We start from the raw sequence: 17,086 nt of genomic DNA, 5'->3' as shown, positions 1-17,086 counted from the left end.
ATTTATTTAAATGTTAAATAAATAAATAATTTATTAAAAACATAAATAATTTCTTATATATACCATTAAATGTGTGTAATGTGAAAGCCATAAATTATTTATTAAATACATAATTATAATAATAACAATAAATGATGAAATTTATTACATAACATATAAATTCATTTTTCCTAAAAAGAACAATTGATTTATTTAAACTTTCAGAGCATGTGATTGGTTAGCCAGTACAGTCAAGACAGAAAGAGCCCTGATAATGAGTCAATGCAGTGTCACAGTCAGTTGAATAGGTGGTGGTGTGGACTCGTTGCATTTGAAATGAAATTACCAACAGCAAAGGCAGAGGAAAGCAGCCCAAACTGTAAGTAAAATTGGGAAATACTGTTCCTGTTTCACCAAATACACAAGATTTTCTGGGGTGAGAATGTAGTGGGATAATTTTTAAATATCTTGTTGATTTGTTGAGGTAAAGCTTATTTGTTAAAGTGCTCCAATATTTTCTATTGCTCCAGAATTAATGTTTTTAATGTCTATCCAGCTTAATTCTAAACTCTAGCTGTGAGAATTATGTGTAAATGTATAATGCTTTACAGAGAAATCTACAGAACAGTCTGTTGATGAAACAATATTATTTGATATACTGGTGTACCATTTTTTTTTTACTGCCTTTTTCATAATTAGTCCAGTGTTTATGTCCTTTCCAAATCATTACACATTAATGGACCTTTTATTCTTAAACATCTTGCCAGATACATGATATATGTTTTAAAAAGACAAATAAGTAGGTCTGTTCTCTGCTATTTTCATTTCATTTCATTCAAATATTATTAAATATTTATTCATGCGTACAGTGATTTTTGTGTATTTTGAGGGCTCACGCGCTCATGCTTCACAAGTAAAACTATTTTACAAATGTACATCCAAACCTGAAAAAATCTACGCACAATTTATTCAGTTCAGCTCATGAATCTGATCATTTCTCATTTCAAAATTCTTTCTGTGTGTACAACTGTCTAAAACCACACCTAACATCTTTCACTCAGTTACAAAGCCTTAAATATATGTGGACGAATCGCTTTATACGCACTTACAGGCACGTTGCATGACCACATGGGGTTTTGAGAGAAATTTAAAGCTGTACAATCTACAAATGTAAGATGCATTCAAGTCTAAAAATAATTTAAATAATTATTTAAATGAATGTTTTCAACGATGTATTTTTATTATTTCATTTTGGCACTCTTGCCACTCCATACCAATTGAGGGTCATCGCTCCACAGCCGCAGCTAATATAATTATGCTTTTAAATCATGTTGCATAAATAAATAAGACCATATTTGAAACGTTTTGCTAAAAGACAATTTTTTATATAAGTTAAAAAAACACAAAAATAAATAAAATCTTTGTTTACCTGAAAGCAAATTCTAACCCGTGTGCTTTTATTTGAGGTATAGACTTCTACTTCCGGGTCACGTTCCTTCCATTTTTATTCTTTTTTCCATTCTTCTAAGTGAAAAACAAATACCCCCAAAACACAAATTGGTCCTTTTTGATAATTTTGATTTCTTGTTTTCGGTTTGTCGTTACTGACGACAAAGACAAAAGCCGGCCCTGAATTTTCCTTCTCGCTTTAAAAGGAAAAAAAAAACAAAAAAAACTCTCTCTTTTTTTTTTTTTTTCCCTTTTTCCATTTTTGGCTCTCAGGAAACAAAAAGCGAGCTGCGCGAACGTGACATCGGACCAAACCGCTTTTATTGTGAAACTAACTTCTCCACAGGTATTCTGATTAAAGTTTTGTCGGGTTTGGGGAAAAGTTTTTGTGCCTTTACAGTTTAGCGAGGCTTTATTTGAAGAGCTTTTCTGTTATATAGATGCTTTTGAGAAAACTGATGAGAAATGAATGATGTGCGTATTTTTTATTTATTTATTTTTAGTTTTTTTTTTTAAAGCAAAAACTAAAGTCATCAAAAATCAAGTAGTTTAATAAGCATCAGGTGCAACTAAGCATAATGTGAGATAGCATGAGATCTGTGACCATGCTGTCTCACTGTGCAGAAAAGCTGTTTGGAGAATTTGCAAGCATGAGCTACTTCTTGTGTTTGTGTGTGTTTCATGTCCACACTTGTATTGGACCAGTCAGAAACTCTGATTTTATTCCTAAACAGTTTCATCCCTGAGGCATTTACTCATGGGGTTGGGTATATTGTCTATTGACGACCCACATGTTTCCCTCAACGTGGCATGTTGAATAGAAGCAGCAAAGCACCCCCACGACGGATAACCTCCACCTCCATGAATGTTTTCTTTTGGGGGATTCTGTGTTTGGTGGGGGTCGGGACCCCCCATGTCCTCCAAACACTCAAAAGTGTACTGAGTCATAAAGTCAGATAGCTGGCAGTGGTTTTCTTCCTGCTGCAGATAGTAGAGTCATAAACACTGACCTTCCCTAAGGTGAGAGAGAGGCCTGAGGGGCCCTTTGATGGTCACTTAAAGGAAGTTGTTATCTTGCTTTTGGGGGAACTTTGCCTGCTGTTTGTAGACAATGGGTTAGTCTGTCTCAAATCTTCAGATTTTTAGGTCATTTTCTGCTCACACACCTATGATTTGCCTTAAAATGATTTTTTTTCCTCATAAATTTGAACCTTTATAATGTTTTAGGTTTAGCTTTGTATACATTTCAGGACTTTTGTTTTTGCACAATTAAATCTGAGGTCATGTTTGAACATGAATCCTGATTCACTTTTATTATACAAATCAGTTAAAATTTCAGGCTTTCATCTTAAATTATTTTTGAGATATTTATGTTTAAACATTGAGTCATATATACATTCAAACTTTGGACCATAACGTTTTTAGGCTCATCAGAGATGGGCGAGCAGGAGGCCCATGATGATCTTAGATGGAGGGGCCCTAATGCTTCTTACTGTGGGCATGTGGAGGGTCTCAGTGCCTTACAAATGTTTTTGTAACCTTTCATAGACTGATTATTTTAAATAAAACTTCCCCCAGTCACCCAGAAATCCCTGTGATTTTTGTCACAATGTGCCTGTGGTGAGAACTTCTCACCAGAAGTTGGCTGAAGGTCGTCCTTTTGAAAAAAGTGTGTTTACTGAACAGGGCTGTTACCACTCAGGCCTGGGTGTGTCTTCCAGCTTAGCTAGTCAAATTAAAACAGGTTGGTAGTATTTTGGATTGAGCAACTAAGTAGGTGTGTGGGTACTTTTTTATTTTTTGTAGTCAAACCGTTTCCTACCACGTGCAATGTTTTTCTCTGTCTTGCTGTTTGTTGCAGGTGATCCCTGCACCCGATTATATTTAGTCGAGCTGTGTGAGTGAGCGGTGGGAGGGGGCAGGATCAGGAGCAGTAGTCTATAAAACCAGTGGATTTACTCGGGCTCCCATGAGAAGACAGTGAAGGAAGAGCCCTCTGTACTTTTCTTCCCCCCTCTCATCAAGGCCACCTGTCTGCCCGGTCCCTCTGGAAACATGTCTGAGGACCTCCAACCAACCGTGGACCCCACAAAGATGGGGGTCGGACGATCCATCGCCGTGCTGACGTCAGGAGGAGACGCTCAGGGTAAGCAGAGGAATGAGGCTTTGCTTTATTTTGAGCATAAAATGATTCTCAGTGGAGGGTGGAAAAACGATCAGACAGCATCTTCTCCTCCTGATGTGTCTGATCACTGAATCCCAGCAAGCTGTTGAAGTCCTAGTTTCTCTTTGTCGTGTGGATGCTAATAGAGTATCATTTTATGCTCTCACTGCACAGCATTTTAAATAAGATCAGAAGCCAGAGAATATAAAGGGCTAGCAACATTTTTTCCAGTGCTGAATGACAGCTGTCAGAGGCTGACGGGGTTTTGGCTGCAAGTCCCATTTGAAGTCCAGCACATGATAGGAGGATTACATCTTGGATTAACTCCACCATCAATGCCTAATGTTACACTGCTCGTAATGTCTCAGAGTAGAAGTGTGGTGGGGGTTAAAACTGGATGAACTCAGATTGTTTAAAGGTTCAAGTTCAAGGTGTTATTATCACTGCTTTTATTCAAGTATAATAATGTGGACTACTTGAGGATCACAGTGAATATGAAACACTAAATACAAACTTTTCTCTTTCTCTCTATTTTTTTTTTTGCTTCTCCTGTGAATCCTTCTGGAGCTTTATCCGCCTCTTCTTCCCCTTGTGTGTTCCCTTATTTTACATATTTGGAGCTAATCTTAGTGGCAGTGACCTTTTTCTGGTATGGACAAGAGAAACACCCCCAACCACAGCTGCTGTCTATTGAAACAAGAGCTGCAACATGCCAGTCAGCCACAACACAAAGTCCCACAGTGGCCTTTAGTGTGCCGGACTTCAAGGGCCAAGATTATGCACAAGATGCACTTTTCCCTTATGGCTATTCTTGGCTTGACATGTGCCTGTGTGCACACTAAGTCACTTAAAGGTTAAGATAAGGCCCGACAGTGTTCGGGTGATATTTGATAGAAAGTTTGAAATGTTCAGTCATCACATATCAGATCATTTGTGTGTTTTTAGGCATGAATGCAGCCGTGAGAGCCACAGTCAGAGTCGGCATCTACACTGGAGCCAAAGTCTACTTTGTCCATGAGGTATTTGAGCGGCGTACAGGTGACATGTCAGCATCAGAATACAGCAATTAAATATAAGATGGAGACACATAGGAGAGAGTTTCCTGTTAAAGTCATGACAGAAGCCATCAGCTCAGGCCTGACGGTGTATGTTGTCATGTGTTGTAGGGCTACCAGGGCCTGGTGGATGGAGGAGAAAACATTTGTCTCGCTACATGGGAGAGTGTGTCTATGATGCTTCAGCTGGTGAGTGATATACAGCTGAATAAAGACCCGTATTTATTGTACCATGGGAAAGACTATTAAAAATGCCTTTTTAAATATATATTGTAGGCTCAGTTCGCCTATTTAACAAATTACATTTGAATAATTCTGCTTTATTTCCACATTAAGGATTAATATTTAAAGAGTCACCCTTGACAAAGAAATCAACAATTAACAGGCCAAAATTCGTTCTGATCAGTTCATCTTTTGTCAGTTTTTAGGCTCCTAAGTTGAGTTTCTCATTGCAATCAATGTTTATGCCGATAACAAAAGGAAGCAAATAAATACCTAAAAAAATGAAGGAGGGAGTTTGTCAGCCTCAGAGTCTGACTAATCTGCAAAACACTGCATCTACAAATTGTGGAAAAATGTTCCAGCAGCTAGAATCCTGTCAGACAAGAGCGGGACAACTTTCCTCTCCCAGAGGTTCCCCAGCTGGTCTCCTCAGTTCCCAGATGTTTGCAGACTGTTGTTAAAAGAAGAGGGAATGCCACACAGTGGTAAACTTGATCCTATCCCAACTTTTCTGACATGCTTTGCTGTCATCAAATTCAAAATGAGCTAATATTTTTTCTTAGAATATTAAATTTTCCAACTTTAAACATCTGATATATTTTCTGTGTTCTATTGTGAATAAAATATGCATTTATGAGATTTTCTAATCAGTGGATTCTGTTTTTATTTACCTTTTTTTGCAGCATCACAACTTCTGTGAATGCTTCTGATATCACAACAAGCTGAGTGATGACATTAAACAAGTGACTCTGCCCTGTGATTTAAGGATCGTGGTAATACTGAAGGGCATCATTCATAGTTATTTGTCTAAATACAGCAGTCTGGCAAGGAGTGACACACTGACATTTATGAAGTGTGTGTGAATGATAGCAGAGGCTGCGGCAGATTTCTAAGATATCGTCTTTACTCGTGATGCAACCTCACTCCATGGGAATCCAGGCCACCCTAATGAGCTGTTATAAAGCTGACCCGATGATATCTAACTGTTATGGAAAACACTGTTGGGTTAATTGTCTGTCAATGCTGCATTAACATTCAAAGCCAGTTATAAAAGCTTCTCCTCTTCCTGTGTTAGGGTGGTACTGTCATCGGCAGCGCTCGCTGCAAGGACTTCAGAACCAGAGACGGTCGTATGAAGGCCGCCTGCAACCTGGTGAAGCTGGGCATCACCAACCTGTGTGTAATCGGTGGAGACGGCAGTCTGACGGGAGCCAACGAGTTCAGGACCGAGTGGAGCGGGCTGCTGGTTGATCTGGTCCGAGCAGGTGAAGAGACAAACGAGGCTGCGAGAATCGTGAATCTGTAAAATCTTTCAGCCTCGTCTTTTTGTGTCTGACAAAATCTGTCTGTCCTCGTCTCTCTTCCAAGATTAGCTTCTAATTCATCACAAAAAGATGGGGTAGGGGAAAATAATGAAAAGCATGTGCATTCACTAGGAATATACAGTGGTGTGCTTTGTTTTGACCACTAAAAACTAAATTTGGGAACGTTTCCAAAATGCTGCATAAAGTTTAAATTTATACGTTAAAGCCTCAGTCACACAACTCATACAAGCTCCAGTAAGGGCTAAATAACTGAATTTTACATTTTTTTTCCACTCACTATGTGGTTGGCAATAAGCATTTTACCCTAGCAACCAGTAGATACCAAGGGGTTGACAACCAGTCTCTAGGCCTGTGTGTCTGAGGCTGCAAGAAAGAAAGATAAGATAAGAATAAACTTTATTGTTCCACTTGGAAATTTGTCTTGGACAAACGGCGCTAAACATAGCTGCATTCGCCTAATGAAAACCATGAAAATTAAAAATGGGGATAAAAACAAACAAACCAATGTTTGTATCATCAGATTATGTATTATGTCTGCAGGTAAGATCACTGAGGAAGAAGCTAAGAAATCGTCCCACCTCAATATTGTTGGCATAGTCGGCTCAATCGACAATGACTTCTGCGGCACTGACATGACCATCGGTACTGACTCGGCACTGCACCGCATCATTGAGGTGGTGGATGCCATCACCACGACTGCACAGAGGTCAGACCCCACTGTGCATTCAAAAAGGGAATCTGTAAACCAAATTAATAGTTTGCATATATGTACAGGTAGAAAACTCTAGAAAAAAAATGGACGTATCGTCTTTCTTATGCCTGTCAGTTTATAGTGGATATACTGATTCTGCATATTCATTTTTTTCAAAATCCACAGCCACCAGAGGACATTTATCCTGGAAGTGATGGGCAGACACTGTGGGTCAGTACTCTGTCTGTGTGTGTGCGTGTGTCATTAGACTAAGAGACTATTATATTTGCGTGACTATTTATTCTCATTCATGTTTGCAACAAGTAGTTACAGTGCATAACATAACGAACTCTCTCCAGTTACAGTCTTCTTATTAATATGATGCTGGTGCACCGATGACCTGAATGCCTCTGTATTGTTTGTGTCAGTGGACTGATGGGATCTTGTGACTGTCAAAGAGGTTTTGTGATTTAAAAGTACAGCTGAAAAAACATGTTCCTGTGGCTAAGTCTATGAATCAGGCTGGTTAACCGTTTGTGTTTGCACACATGCGTGCAGTTACCTGGCCCTGGTGACGGCTCTCGCCTGTGGAGCTGACTGGGTGTTCATTCCCGAGATGCCGCCAGATGATGGCTGGGAGGACCACTTGTGCAGGAGGCTGTCAGACGTAAGTGTTTCTTCATTTGAAGATACCCACATCCTCTCTTTGCATGCATATTTGTACTTTTATCTCTGTTATTATTATTTTTTTTTTTACTTTAGCAAAGAGCCCGTGGATCTCGACTAAATGTGATCATTGTGGCCGAGGGCGCGATGTGCAAGGATGGCAAACCGATTACATCTGACCAGATCAAAAAGGTAATCTGTATGGTTCTTACTATTGTGCGAGTATTATTGTAAGCTATGCTGACAGTATACTGAACAAAGAGCTGGATTTGTTTGTGTCCAGTTGGTAACTGACAGACTCGGCTTTGATACCCGCACCACTGTTCTTGGACACGTGCAGAGAGGAGGAACACCCTCTGCTTTCGACAGAATCCTGGTGAGTATCCCAGTAAAACGCAGAGTAGAATCCACACAGTACACAGCTCTACTTCTGCCTCTACCGAGGCTCCTGACTCCTGAGGCGTGTACTATGAAGTAAGAATTAATGGAGTAGTAAACCATAGTGAGCTAAAAGTCTGAGTTTCTTTAAAAAACGTAGCTTTTAAATGGCTAAATCACCATGGTAACTTACCTTGAACACGTAACCTGGTCTGGAGAAGGTTTAAAATCCTCTGGAAATGCAACATTTTTAATACATTTCTTTTATTTACAGCATATAAAGCAGGATATAGAGTCTCTGCTAGGAGAACATGTTTTATATGTACAAGCTGTACAGAGGGTGCAGTCTGCAATAAAAAAAACTTGAATTATTTTACTCCTCTGTGCACTAAATCACCACATTAACAGTTTTCTGCAGCATTAATTTCCTGTCTTATTTGTAACAGCGTGTTTACATTTTACTGTAATATTTTATCTTTTTATCTTTATAGATTTGTAGTCACCATTTCATTATCATCATCTGATAACATCTGTGAGTGGAGTAGGTGACGCTCATAGGGATCATTTTATACAGAAGAAGAGTCATATAATCCGCGAAGCACCTGTTTTTATTAGATGAGCATGAACGAAGCCTGAAGGGCTGAACTGGGTCAAGAAAGCTAACGGAAAGAAAGCCTAGCTGTGTTGAACTTGCTTCGTAGTACACCCTCTGGTGAACTGGCTCTGTTGGTTTCCTCTAGGGCAGCAGGATGGGAGTGGAGGCGGTGATGGCATTGCTGGAGGCCACCCCAGACACTCCCGCCTGTGTGGTCACCCTGTCGGGGAATCAAGCCGTCAGATTGCCGCTCATGGAGTGCGTGCAAGTGGTACGTCAGAGTATTTTCACCCAAGGAAAAAGATGATTAGTGTGTTGCTTTGCCTGTTCTGAGGGATATCCACTAACACTACAATGACTTTACGCTTTACAGACAAAAGAAGTGACTGCTGCCATGGCTCAGGGCAGATTTGACGATGCCATCAATCTCAGAGGAAAGTACGTGTTTCACAGAGAGTATTAGCAATAAAACATTTAAGTGATCGACTAACTTTGCATAACTATGGAGCCTGAATTGTGCTGCTTCAGGCTCTGCCAATGTCATCTGCTCTGTGAGCTGAACAAATTAGACATTAGATGGCACATGCAATCAATTAAAAAAACTTTTTAAAGTAAAACTTGCAATACCATTTAAATATTAAGTAATGCCTAATAACACAAAGGAAAAATCATTAAAATACTGACTATAATAATTTTATATTGTTTATTCTGACTAAACACTGTAAAAGTCTAACAGCTGAGCCGTATTTTTAATCTAGCTAATAACCCACTAACCCTCCTTTATAATTTGTAGGAGTTTTGAAAACAACTGGAATACGTACAAGCTGCTGGCTCACATCAATCCTCCAGATACTAAGGTGAGCGACCTTCACCTTCTAAACCAGACTCGTCCTGACTCCCTGTTGTTACTGAATCATATTAAAGAACCTTCAGCTGTCTCATTGTGTCCATCTGTCGCTGGCAGAGTAACATAAATGTGGCCATTATGAATATCGGCGCCCCCTGTGCTGGTATGAACGCTGCCGTGCGTGCAGCGGTGAGGATGGGCATCATCCAGGGTCACTCCATGCTGGCAGTCGATGAAGGTTTCGACGGTCTGGCTCAAGGACAGGTAATAATTTTTTTTGGTAATCTGTTATCCTTTTAAACCAGAGAACCAGTGTCACACGTGCAAGAATCTTCTTCCTACTTCGGTTACGAAGACTAGAACTGCTTTTTGTTGCCTCTGGTGTTTTGTTCCCTGTCAGATCAAAAAATATGAGCATAAAACATCCATCAAACAGCGACGACAACTGTTATGTTATCACACGCGGTGGTCACAATGGCAAGATATTAAGTATGAATGGCGACATACATGCAAGACATAAAAAGGCTAACAAAGCACTGAAAACACATGTTAGAAGAATCTGTACTTTAATGACCACCAAACTGGGAGGTGGTTCCACAGAAGAGGGCCTGAAAACTAAGGGCTCTGCCTCCCATTCTACTTTTAAATACTCCAAGAATCACAAATAAGCCCCCAATCTGAGAAGAAAGTGTTCTTGTAGGATAATTATGGGGCCTGATTATGTATGTGAGGAGAAGGATTTTAAAAAATATCCCTACATTTTTGTTGTTGTTGTTAACTGCTGTTATTAACAACCGGTGTTCTTGCTTGTAGCATCAGAGAGAGAGAGAAGTTGCTGTGGTGAAGTTGTTGACTGGACTCAGTGTGTGTGTGTGTGTGTGTGTGCGCGCGTGTGTGGCATTAGTTGGGTTCAGTTGTTGTTCAGTTGATTAGCTCGGAATTTATATTGGGAGCAATATAAAAGCCCCTGTACCCATGAAATTGGAGCTATTCCCATTGAAGCCCTTTTTTGCATCTATGTGTCACGTAAAGAAAAAAAAAAGGGCCTTTCAAAATAAAAGACCTCTTCTTCTCTTCTGTTTTTATTGGGTGGGGTCAAATGCAGATACATGCTTTCAAATAATTCAAGTAAGTCATTGCTTTCTTGTGTGAGTACTGTACTTTGTCTTCCAATAGTTATAAGTGTTTTACTTTTATTATATAATCTCAGTTAGATCTTCCTGTTCACGACAGATCGAGCCCATTATCTGGACTTCTGTGAGTGGCTGGACTGGAAAAGGAGGTTCAATGTTGGGCACCAAGAGGTAAAAATATGCATTTTTATTTATTTATTTGATTTTTTTATTTGGAAAATAAACATGTATCCTGTATTTTTTCGTGGCTTCCCGAAGAACTCTTCCAGGCAAAAGGTTGGAGGAGATCAGCCAGAACATCGCCAAATTCAACATCCACGCTTTAGTGATCATTGGCGGCTTTGAGGTAAGAAGTGGCAGAAGGCTTTGTTTCTCTTCCTCTCATTCAAAGTGAGCAGAAGTTCCTGAAACTAGAAGCACAGAAAAAAATGAATCTGCGTCTCCTCTTTTGCTGCAGGCGTATGTTGGAGGCCTTGAGCTGGTGCAGGCTAGGGAGAAATATGAGGAAATGTGCATTCCCATTGTGGTTATCCCTGCCACCGTATCCAACAACGTCCCTGGCTCTGACTTTAGCATCGGCGCTGACACTGCCCTGAACACCATCACCTCCGTTAGTGGCTGAACAGCAAATATATACGCACATGCACAAACATAAATTAAAAAGGAAGCAGTTTATCTTTTACTTTCTGGTTTGTTTCTCTGCAGACCTGTGACAGGATCAAGCAGTCTGCAGCAGGCACCAAGCGCCGCGTGTTTATCGTTGAGACTATGGGTGGATACTGTGGCTACTTAGCCACCATGGCAGGTCTGGCTGCTGGGGCTGATGCCGCTTACATCTTTGAGGAAAAATTCGACATTAAAGATCTGGAGGTGAGCTGAAAGTCGGTGAAGAAGAGGGCATGGCCATCAAGTTTTGAGTGTTTGTGGCTCCAAAAGAAAGCCAGAATTCATTGCTTGAAGTGACTGTCTTAAGAGGGCAGTTTCTTCCTGAGCACAGAAACATAATGAATTCGTTGTGTTGGACTCTTTTGGTTTCAGTTTTCTGTCTTTAAAGTTTATGGAGTCTGAAAAGTAATTAGGTGAACTTTTGCTCACAGACGAACGTCCAGCACATGGTGAAGAAGATGAAGACAACAGTGAAGAGAGGTCTGGTGCTCAGGTAGGTTTTGTTCTGGCAGGGAAAAGAAATGAAGTGCAACAGGAAGAAGGTAAATACCTGGCAAACCAGTAATCTGGTTAACTGCTACTGAGTAAATCTTCGGAATATCCAGTTGTTGTAACCCTCTAGTCATTGTGAATTACTGATTTAGCAGAGCATCAGTCACAAATTCACAGCGAGTGCTTACATTTTCTGTAGTACAAACACCAAAAACTCAGGATATTCAAAACAATAAGAACCCAGGAGACGAGTTCTTTTATACAACAGGCAATTTTAACCGAAAGCATTTTCGCATGTCAAAATAGGAAAGTCATGGTTTAAATAATAAAACCAGTAAAAGCTGAATTTCATTTATCTGCTCTAGTTTGATTGGCTCACTGTCACAGTTGAATTCAAATGAGCCATTATTACACCTTTACAATGTCTGCTGTGAACAGGACCCATAATTCATGCTCTGAAAGCAGATAAAAGTCCATTTATTTTCAGGCAACAGCAGAATAATTTACTGTTCATTGTTCAAAAGGAATGAAAGCTGCAATTCCAACTACACGACTGATTTCATCTTCAACCTGTACTCAGAGGAGGGAAAAGGCATCTTTGACTGCCGTAAGAATGTCCTTGGACACATGCAGCAGGTGTGTTCATGAGGGGAAATGTCCAAATGCAATAACTGGTTTGCTCCTCATTTTTCTGTGATTTATTCTAACTGCGTGTCCTCTACCAACTGCAGGGCGGCACTCCTACACCCTTCGACAGAAACTTCGGCACAAAGATGGGTGCCAAGGCAGTTCTGTGGCTTACTGACAAACTGAAGGAGTGCTATAGGCATGGTATGTGCACTTAAAGCCAAACTCTGTGTTATATATGATGAAATATGCCGTTGTTTAAAGTTTTGAAGTAAAGTTTCTTGAATCTGATATATTTATATGTAGAGTTAATTTCATGTTGTAAAGTCATAGCAAAGAAAAAGTACACCTTCTGTCAGTTCTAAGTCTGCACATATCAAAATTTAATAAAAATAATCTAGCCCTCAGCAGGCCTTAAAATTGGGTTAATAAAACATACAATAAACAGCAACTCATGACCTGTTACATCATCTTGGGATTTATTTGACAAATGTGTGAAAAAGAAGGTAAGTAGCAGCCAGTTGCTGCCAATCTTGCACTTGATTAATTGATCATCTTTAAGTGTGAGCACTTCTATAAAAGCAGAGCTTTTGGCAGTTTTCTGCTCTGCAGCATTCAAATGTGTGTTAACATGACGCCAAGGAGGAAAGACATCAGCAGAGCTGTTAGAGGAGCAACTGCTGCTGCCCATCAGTCAGATAAAGCCATATAAGCCCATCATTCTACAGTGAGAAGGATTGCTCTCCAGTGGAGATCATTCAGAAAAGCTCCCAGTATTTCCATGAGTGGATGTCCCAGCAAATTCACCCCAAGGTCAGACCATGCAATCCTCAGAGAAACTGCAAAAAACTCAACTGCTACATTTCAGACTCTATAGGCCTCAGTTAGCACGTTAAATGATGACTTGGATTTGCAAAATTGCTTCTAAACAAACCACAAAACTCCTAGAACAATGTCCTTTTGAAAGACATGACCAAAGAGGGAGATATTTGGCCATAATACCCAGTGCCGTGTTTGGTCAGAAGAGACACTTCATATCAGCGGTCAAGCACGGTGGTGATTTCAGCTTGTTTTGCAGCCACAGGATCAGGGCACCTCTCTATTGAAGTATTCTACAGTTAAATGTGAGGCCATCTGTGTGACAGCTAAAGCTGGGCTGAAACTAGCTCGCACAACAGGACAATGATCTCAGTCACACCAGCTAATCTACAACACAATAGCTGGAAAAGAAAAGAATCAAGGTGGTGCAATAGTCTAGTCAAGGTCCAGAGCTTCCATAAATCTGTGGACATTAGAAAGACTGATAAAGTGATACATAAAACTACTGTACAACGGGGTGAGCTTTAGTTCTTCAAACAATGCTTCTGCTTTTTAATTTAGTTTTGGTTAAATAAACAATGAAACTGTGAAATTGTTCACAGAAACTGAAAAGGGTGCTGTTTTTAAAGCTGCTGAAGACCAGATGATTGTTTTTATTTTCAATGCTCTAATATGTAAAAGCTTCCAAGTGACCGAACCAAACATTGACAACAATCGTGTAGCAGATCTACGTCATGTTTTGTCATTCTAAATGTAAATTTTTCATACATAATCATATGTTATGAATATTCCTTTCAGTAAGTCATGTGGAATGTGAATCATGAATTAGTTAATCAGTTTGTCTTTGGGGCTTTTAGGTCGTATCTTTGCTAACACAGCAGACTCCGCTTGCGTGCTGGGAATGAGAAAAAGGGCACTCACCTTCCAACCTCTCGCTGAATTGAAGGAAGACACAGATTTTGAGTATGATATATATTTTCGAGCTCACATGTTGTAAGAATATAAGTACAATAACAAGTATCTGAGTGAATGATCCCTCCCATCTGTTGCAGGCGCCGCATCCCTAAGACACAGTGGTGGCTGAAAATCAGGCCCATCATGAAGATCTTGGCTAAATATGACATCAAACTGGACACCACTGAACACGCCGACATGGAGCATGTGATCAAGAAGAGTAGCTTTCTTGAGAAGTAGATGCCATCTGCTCCCTGTTAGCACGCAGTTGGACAGGGGAATTTTGTTCTTTTCCATAAACAAACTTATGTTTTCTTGTTTAACCATCTGTCTGCCTCAGTAAAAGAGCTGCTATCTTTCCTGTCCTGATTGTTTGCTTCCTCATTGTAGCCCTCCTCATCCTGAAAAGCTTTTCCTGAATACACAGTGCAGAAGAAAACAAGCCATTAAAGATGACTGATAATCCCCCCAAAACACTGTGTTGTTGGTGATTAATGCCAATTAATGTGATCTGTCCAGAGAAACTAGCAGACTAATTTTTAATTTACACTCTATTGTGGAAATGGTGTCTGATCAAAACCCATACAGCGAACACAGTGATTAAAAGTTTACATATTTAGCAACTGCGTGACCTGATGATCATCTAGACGTCATTTAGAAGTGTTTTTGTTTTGTTTTTCCTTGTAGCCACAGTAAATTGTACCCGTTACACCTATACATATGAATTTTAGGTCACTGGAAGCGCTGATATAATTACACCTAATGCATCTGAATTAGTAAGCCTCAATCACAAATCTTTAGAAAACTTCCTTTACTCCAAGAGGTTCTTGCCCCCGAAAATTTTGAACCCCAATTGAAAACCATAGATGTCTGGTAAAAGCAGCTAGCTATAATAACGTGATCCATCGGTACACATTCAGCCTCCTTTTCTTTATCCTGATTTTGAACAATACTTGAGCTGGGTGCAGCTAAAGATGGACTCATTGCGATCTGTTTTGCTGCTCCTAAATATCCTCTGCACACATTCAAACACAGATATATTATTCTCTGAATAAGCTCTGTTTGTATGGGTTTGTCATAAAAATAAATGTATGTGGAAAAAGCCATAACAAAAAGAGATTACCTATGTTTAACGAAGAACTGTGACTACAACTGAAGCAGCCTTTGTTTTGTTTCATTTGTTTTTAATAAATTTTGGTAAATTTTCTGGTAACAAATGTTATAACATGTTAATAAAAGCTTTGTTTACTGACTTATTCTTTTGAGGCACTTACTAATTTATGGTTTTGCTGAAATTCCCATATCGCTGTGATGATACGTAGACTTGAAAAGAACAAATGAGTGATTTATAGAACCTTGGCCTACTCGCTCTGCACTTTTTTAAGTACACACGTTTAACTGCTTTTTAACATAAATAGCTAATCAGCCAGAGAAGTAACTTTAACCTCCTAAGACTTGAGCTCTTCCATGGCATGCATTTTTAATATTTCTTTGATATTTGGGCATATTGGGACCTCATGAATGTAAAAACAAAGAATTGCCAGATCTTTTTTTTAACCTGATTTTTATTTCTGACAAAAATTAGATCCACATATGAGGACATTCGTTTTAAATTTTGATAGAACAGTGGCAGTAGAATGTCCTCCTAAGTGGATATCAGGCACTTGTAGAGAAATATTAGTGTTTTTAGGTCTAGACAATCCAAAATGTGATGTCCACATATGTGGACGCAAGGTCCTAGGAGGTTAAATATGATGTGGTTGTTTGTGTGGGGCTGTGTATGTCAAGAATTGCTGATCACATGTCTATGGTTTCCAGATAATGGTCTGAAAAAGAGAAAATATAAGTGAGCAGCAGTTCCCTGTGTGAAACTGCTTTGTTGATGCCAGAGGTCAGAGGAGAATGGCCGCTTTGAGCTGATAGGAAGGCAACAGTCACTCAAATAACTATAAGTTAAAACCCAAATATGTGAAAGAGCATCTCTGAATGTATAACATGTCAAAACTTGAAGCAGATGGAGGCCACACCGAGTGCCACTCCTGTCAGCTAAGAACAGGAAACTGAGGCTAATTTGATAAAATGCAAGATTGTAAGAATCCTGCTTGGTCTGATGAGTCAGAGCATTGATCCATTCTGCTTTGCACCAAGTTGTGTAGTGTGCATCAAACTCAGGTTAAAATTCAGAAAATTCTGGGTTTTTCAGTAATGATATCTGAAAATCTTAGCAGGTCTCTGTGTCTTATGTCAAGCACATGTTTGGGGCTGCACACAAATACCCCAGTCCCTGAGTGCTTTGTTTTGAATGGTACATAAACACTGGAGCCATTCTCATTTACAATGTTGATAATCCAATTATGGATCCATGATTACCAGCATAATAGAATGTTACCTATCTTTGAGAACCCATTTTCGGGTTAATGAAATTTATTTTAATCATCTGTTCCTGATTACATCTTGAGCAGGGTGCCAGGAAATCTGATTACATCACAGCACTCTCCTTTTTACTTCTTTTGCTGCCACACAAAAGGTCCCAAACCAGTCATTGTTCCTGCTGGTAATCAACAAACTGCCTTTTCACAATGTAATCAGCACAGTAACTGAAACTGAAAGCCTATACTTCAGAGAATTGCAGCAGGCTGGTGGCCTGTATATAAAGCTTATGCAGCGCCCAACATAGTGCTGCATTTAAGCTGCATTTATTACAAGAAGTAATAAGAAATAATGAAAACACGCATGAAGGGTGAAATGGCCTACAGCACAAAAAAGGTATGTATCCCAGTGTGTGTCTTATTATTTATGTATTTATGTCATGTATTTCTTATGGTTTAAAGTCAGGAAGATAAGTTCAGATTCTCTGGTACCCGAAAAATAACATTAGATAGATTTCACCTCTTGTATTTATTTATTCTTTAAAAAACAAAACAAACAAAAGACAGCGACTGGGTCTCGATGTAAGTGCTCTTACTAAAGAAAAACTACAGTGTAAATCCGGAAAAGGAAATAGCGCCGTAGAGGTCACCGAGT

The 17,086-nt window shown here is 39.5% G+C and overlaps 1 protein-coding gene across 1 annotated transcript; it reads left to right on the top strand.

Annotated features, from left to right (window-relative positions):
- Window positions 1-1,508: 1,508 nt before the first annotated feature.
- Window positions 1,509-15,305, top strand: LOC146363824 (ATP-dependent 6-phosphofructokinase, muscle type-like). Its single transcript, XM_084917582.1, has 23 exons — window positions 1,509-1,774; window positions 3,290-3,574; window positions 4,538-4,611; window positions 4,759-4,836; window positions 5,945-6,134; window positions 6,735-6,900; window positions 7,072-7,116; window positions 7,444-7,552; window positions 7,648-7,743; window positions 7,835-7,927; window positions 8,670-8,795; window positions 8,898-8,962; window positions 9,318-9,381; window positions 9,489-9,635; window positions 10,605-10,675; window positions 10,763-10,850; window positions 10,962-11,114; window positions 11,210-11,374; window positions 11,602-11,663; window positions 12,187-12,298; window positions 12,394-12,493; window positions 13,966-14,071; window positions 14,161-15,305. Exons 2-23 carry the CDS (start codon window positions 3,484-3,486, stop codon window positions 14,300-14,302), a joined length of 2,343 nt encoding a protein of 780 aa, XP_084773708.1. The 5' UTR covers window positions 1,509-1,774; window positions 3,290-3,483; the 3' UTR covers window positions 14,303-15,305.
- Window positions 15,306-17,086: the final 1,781 nt, after the last annotated feature.

The sequence above is a fragment of the Perissodus microlepis genome, chromosome 20 (genome assembly GCF_051167445.1).
Source record: "Perissodus microlepis isolate ML-2025 ecotype Zambia chromosome 20, ASM5116744v1, whole genome shotgun sequence".
Classification (NCBI taxonomy): Eukaryota; Metazoa; Chordata; class Actinopteri; order Cichliformes; family Cichlidae; genus Perissodus; species Perissodus microlepis.
This window is presented reverse-complemented; position numbering and strand designations above follow the sequence as displayed.

Bases quoted from the DNA above. Each gene is read 5' to 3' on its own strand.
- LOC146363824 (XM_084917582.1), top strand. From the start codon at position 3,484: ATGTCTGAGGACCTCCAACCAACCGTGGACCCCACAAAGATGGGGGTC. The intron at 3,575-4,537 runs GTAAGCAGAGGA...GTGTGTTTTTAG, and splicing joins GTCAGGAGGAGACGCTCAGG to GCATGAATGCAGCCGTGAGA. The intron at 8,963-9,317 runs GTACGTGTTTCA...TATAATTTGTAG, and splicing joins GCCATCAATCTCAGAGGAAA to GAGTTTTGAAAACAACTGGA.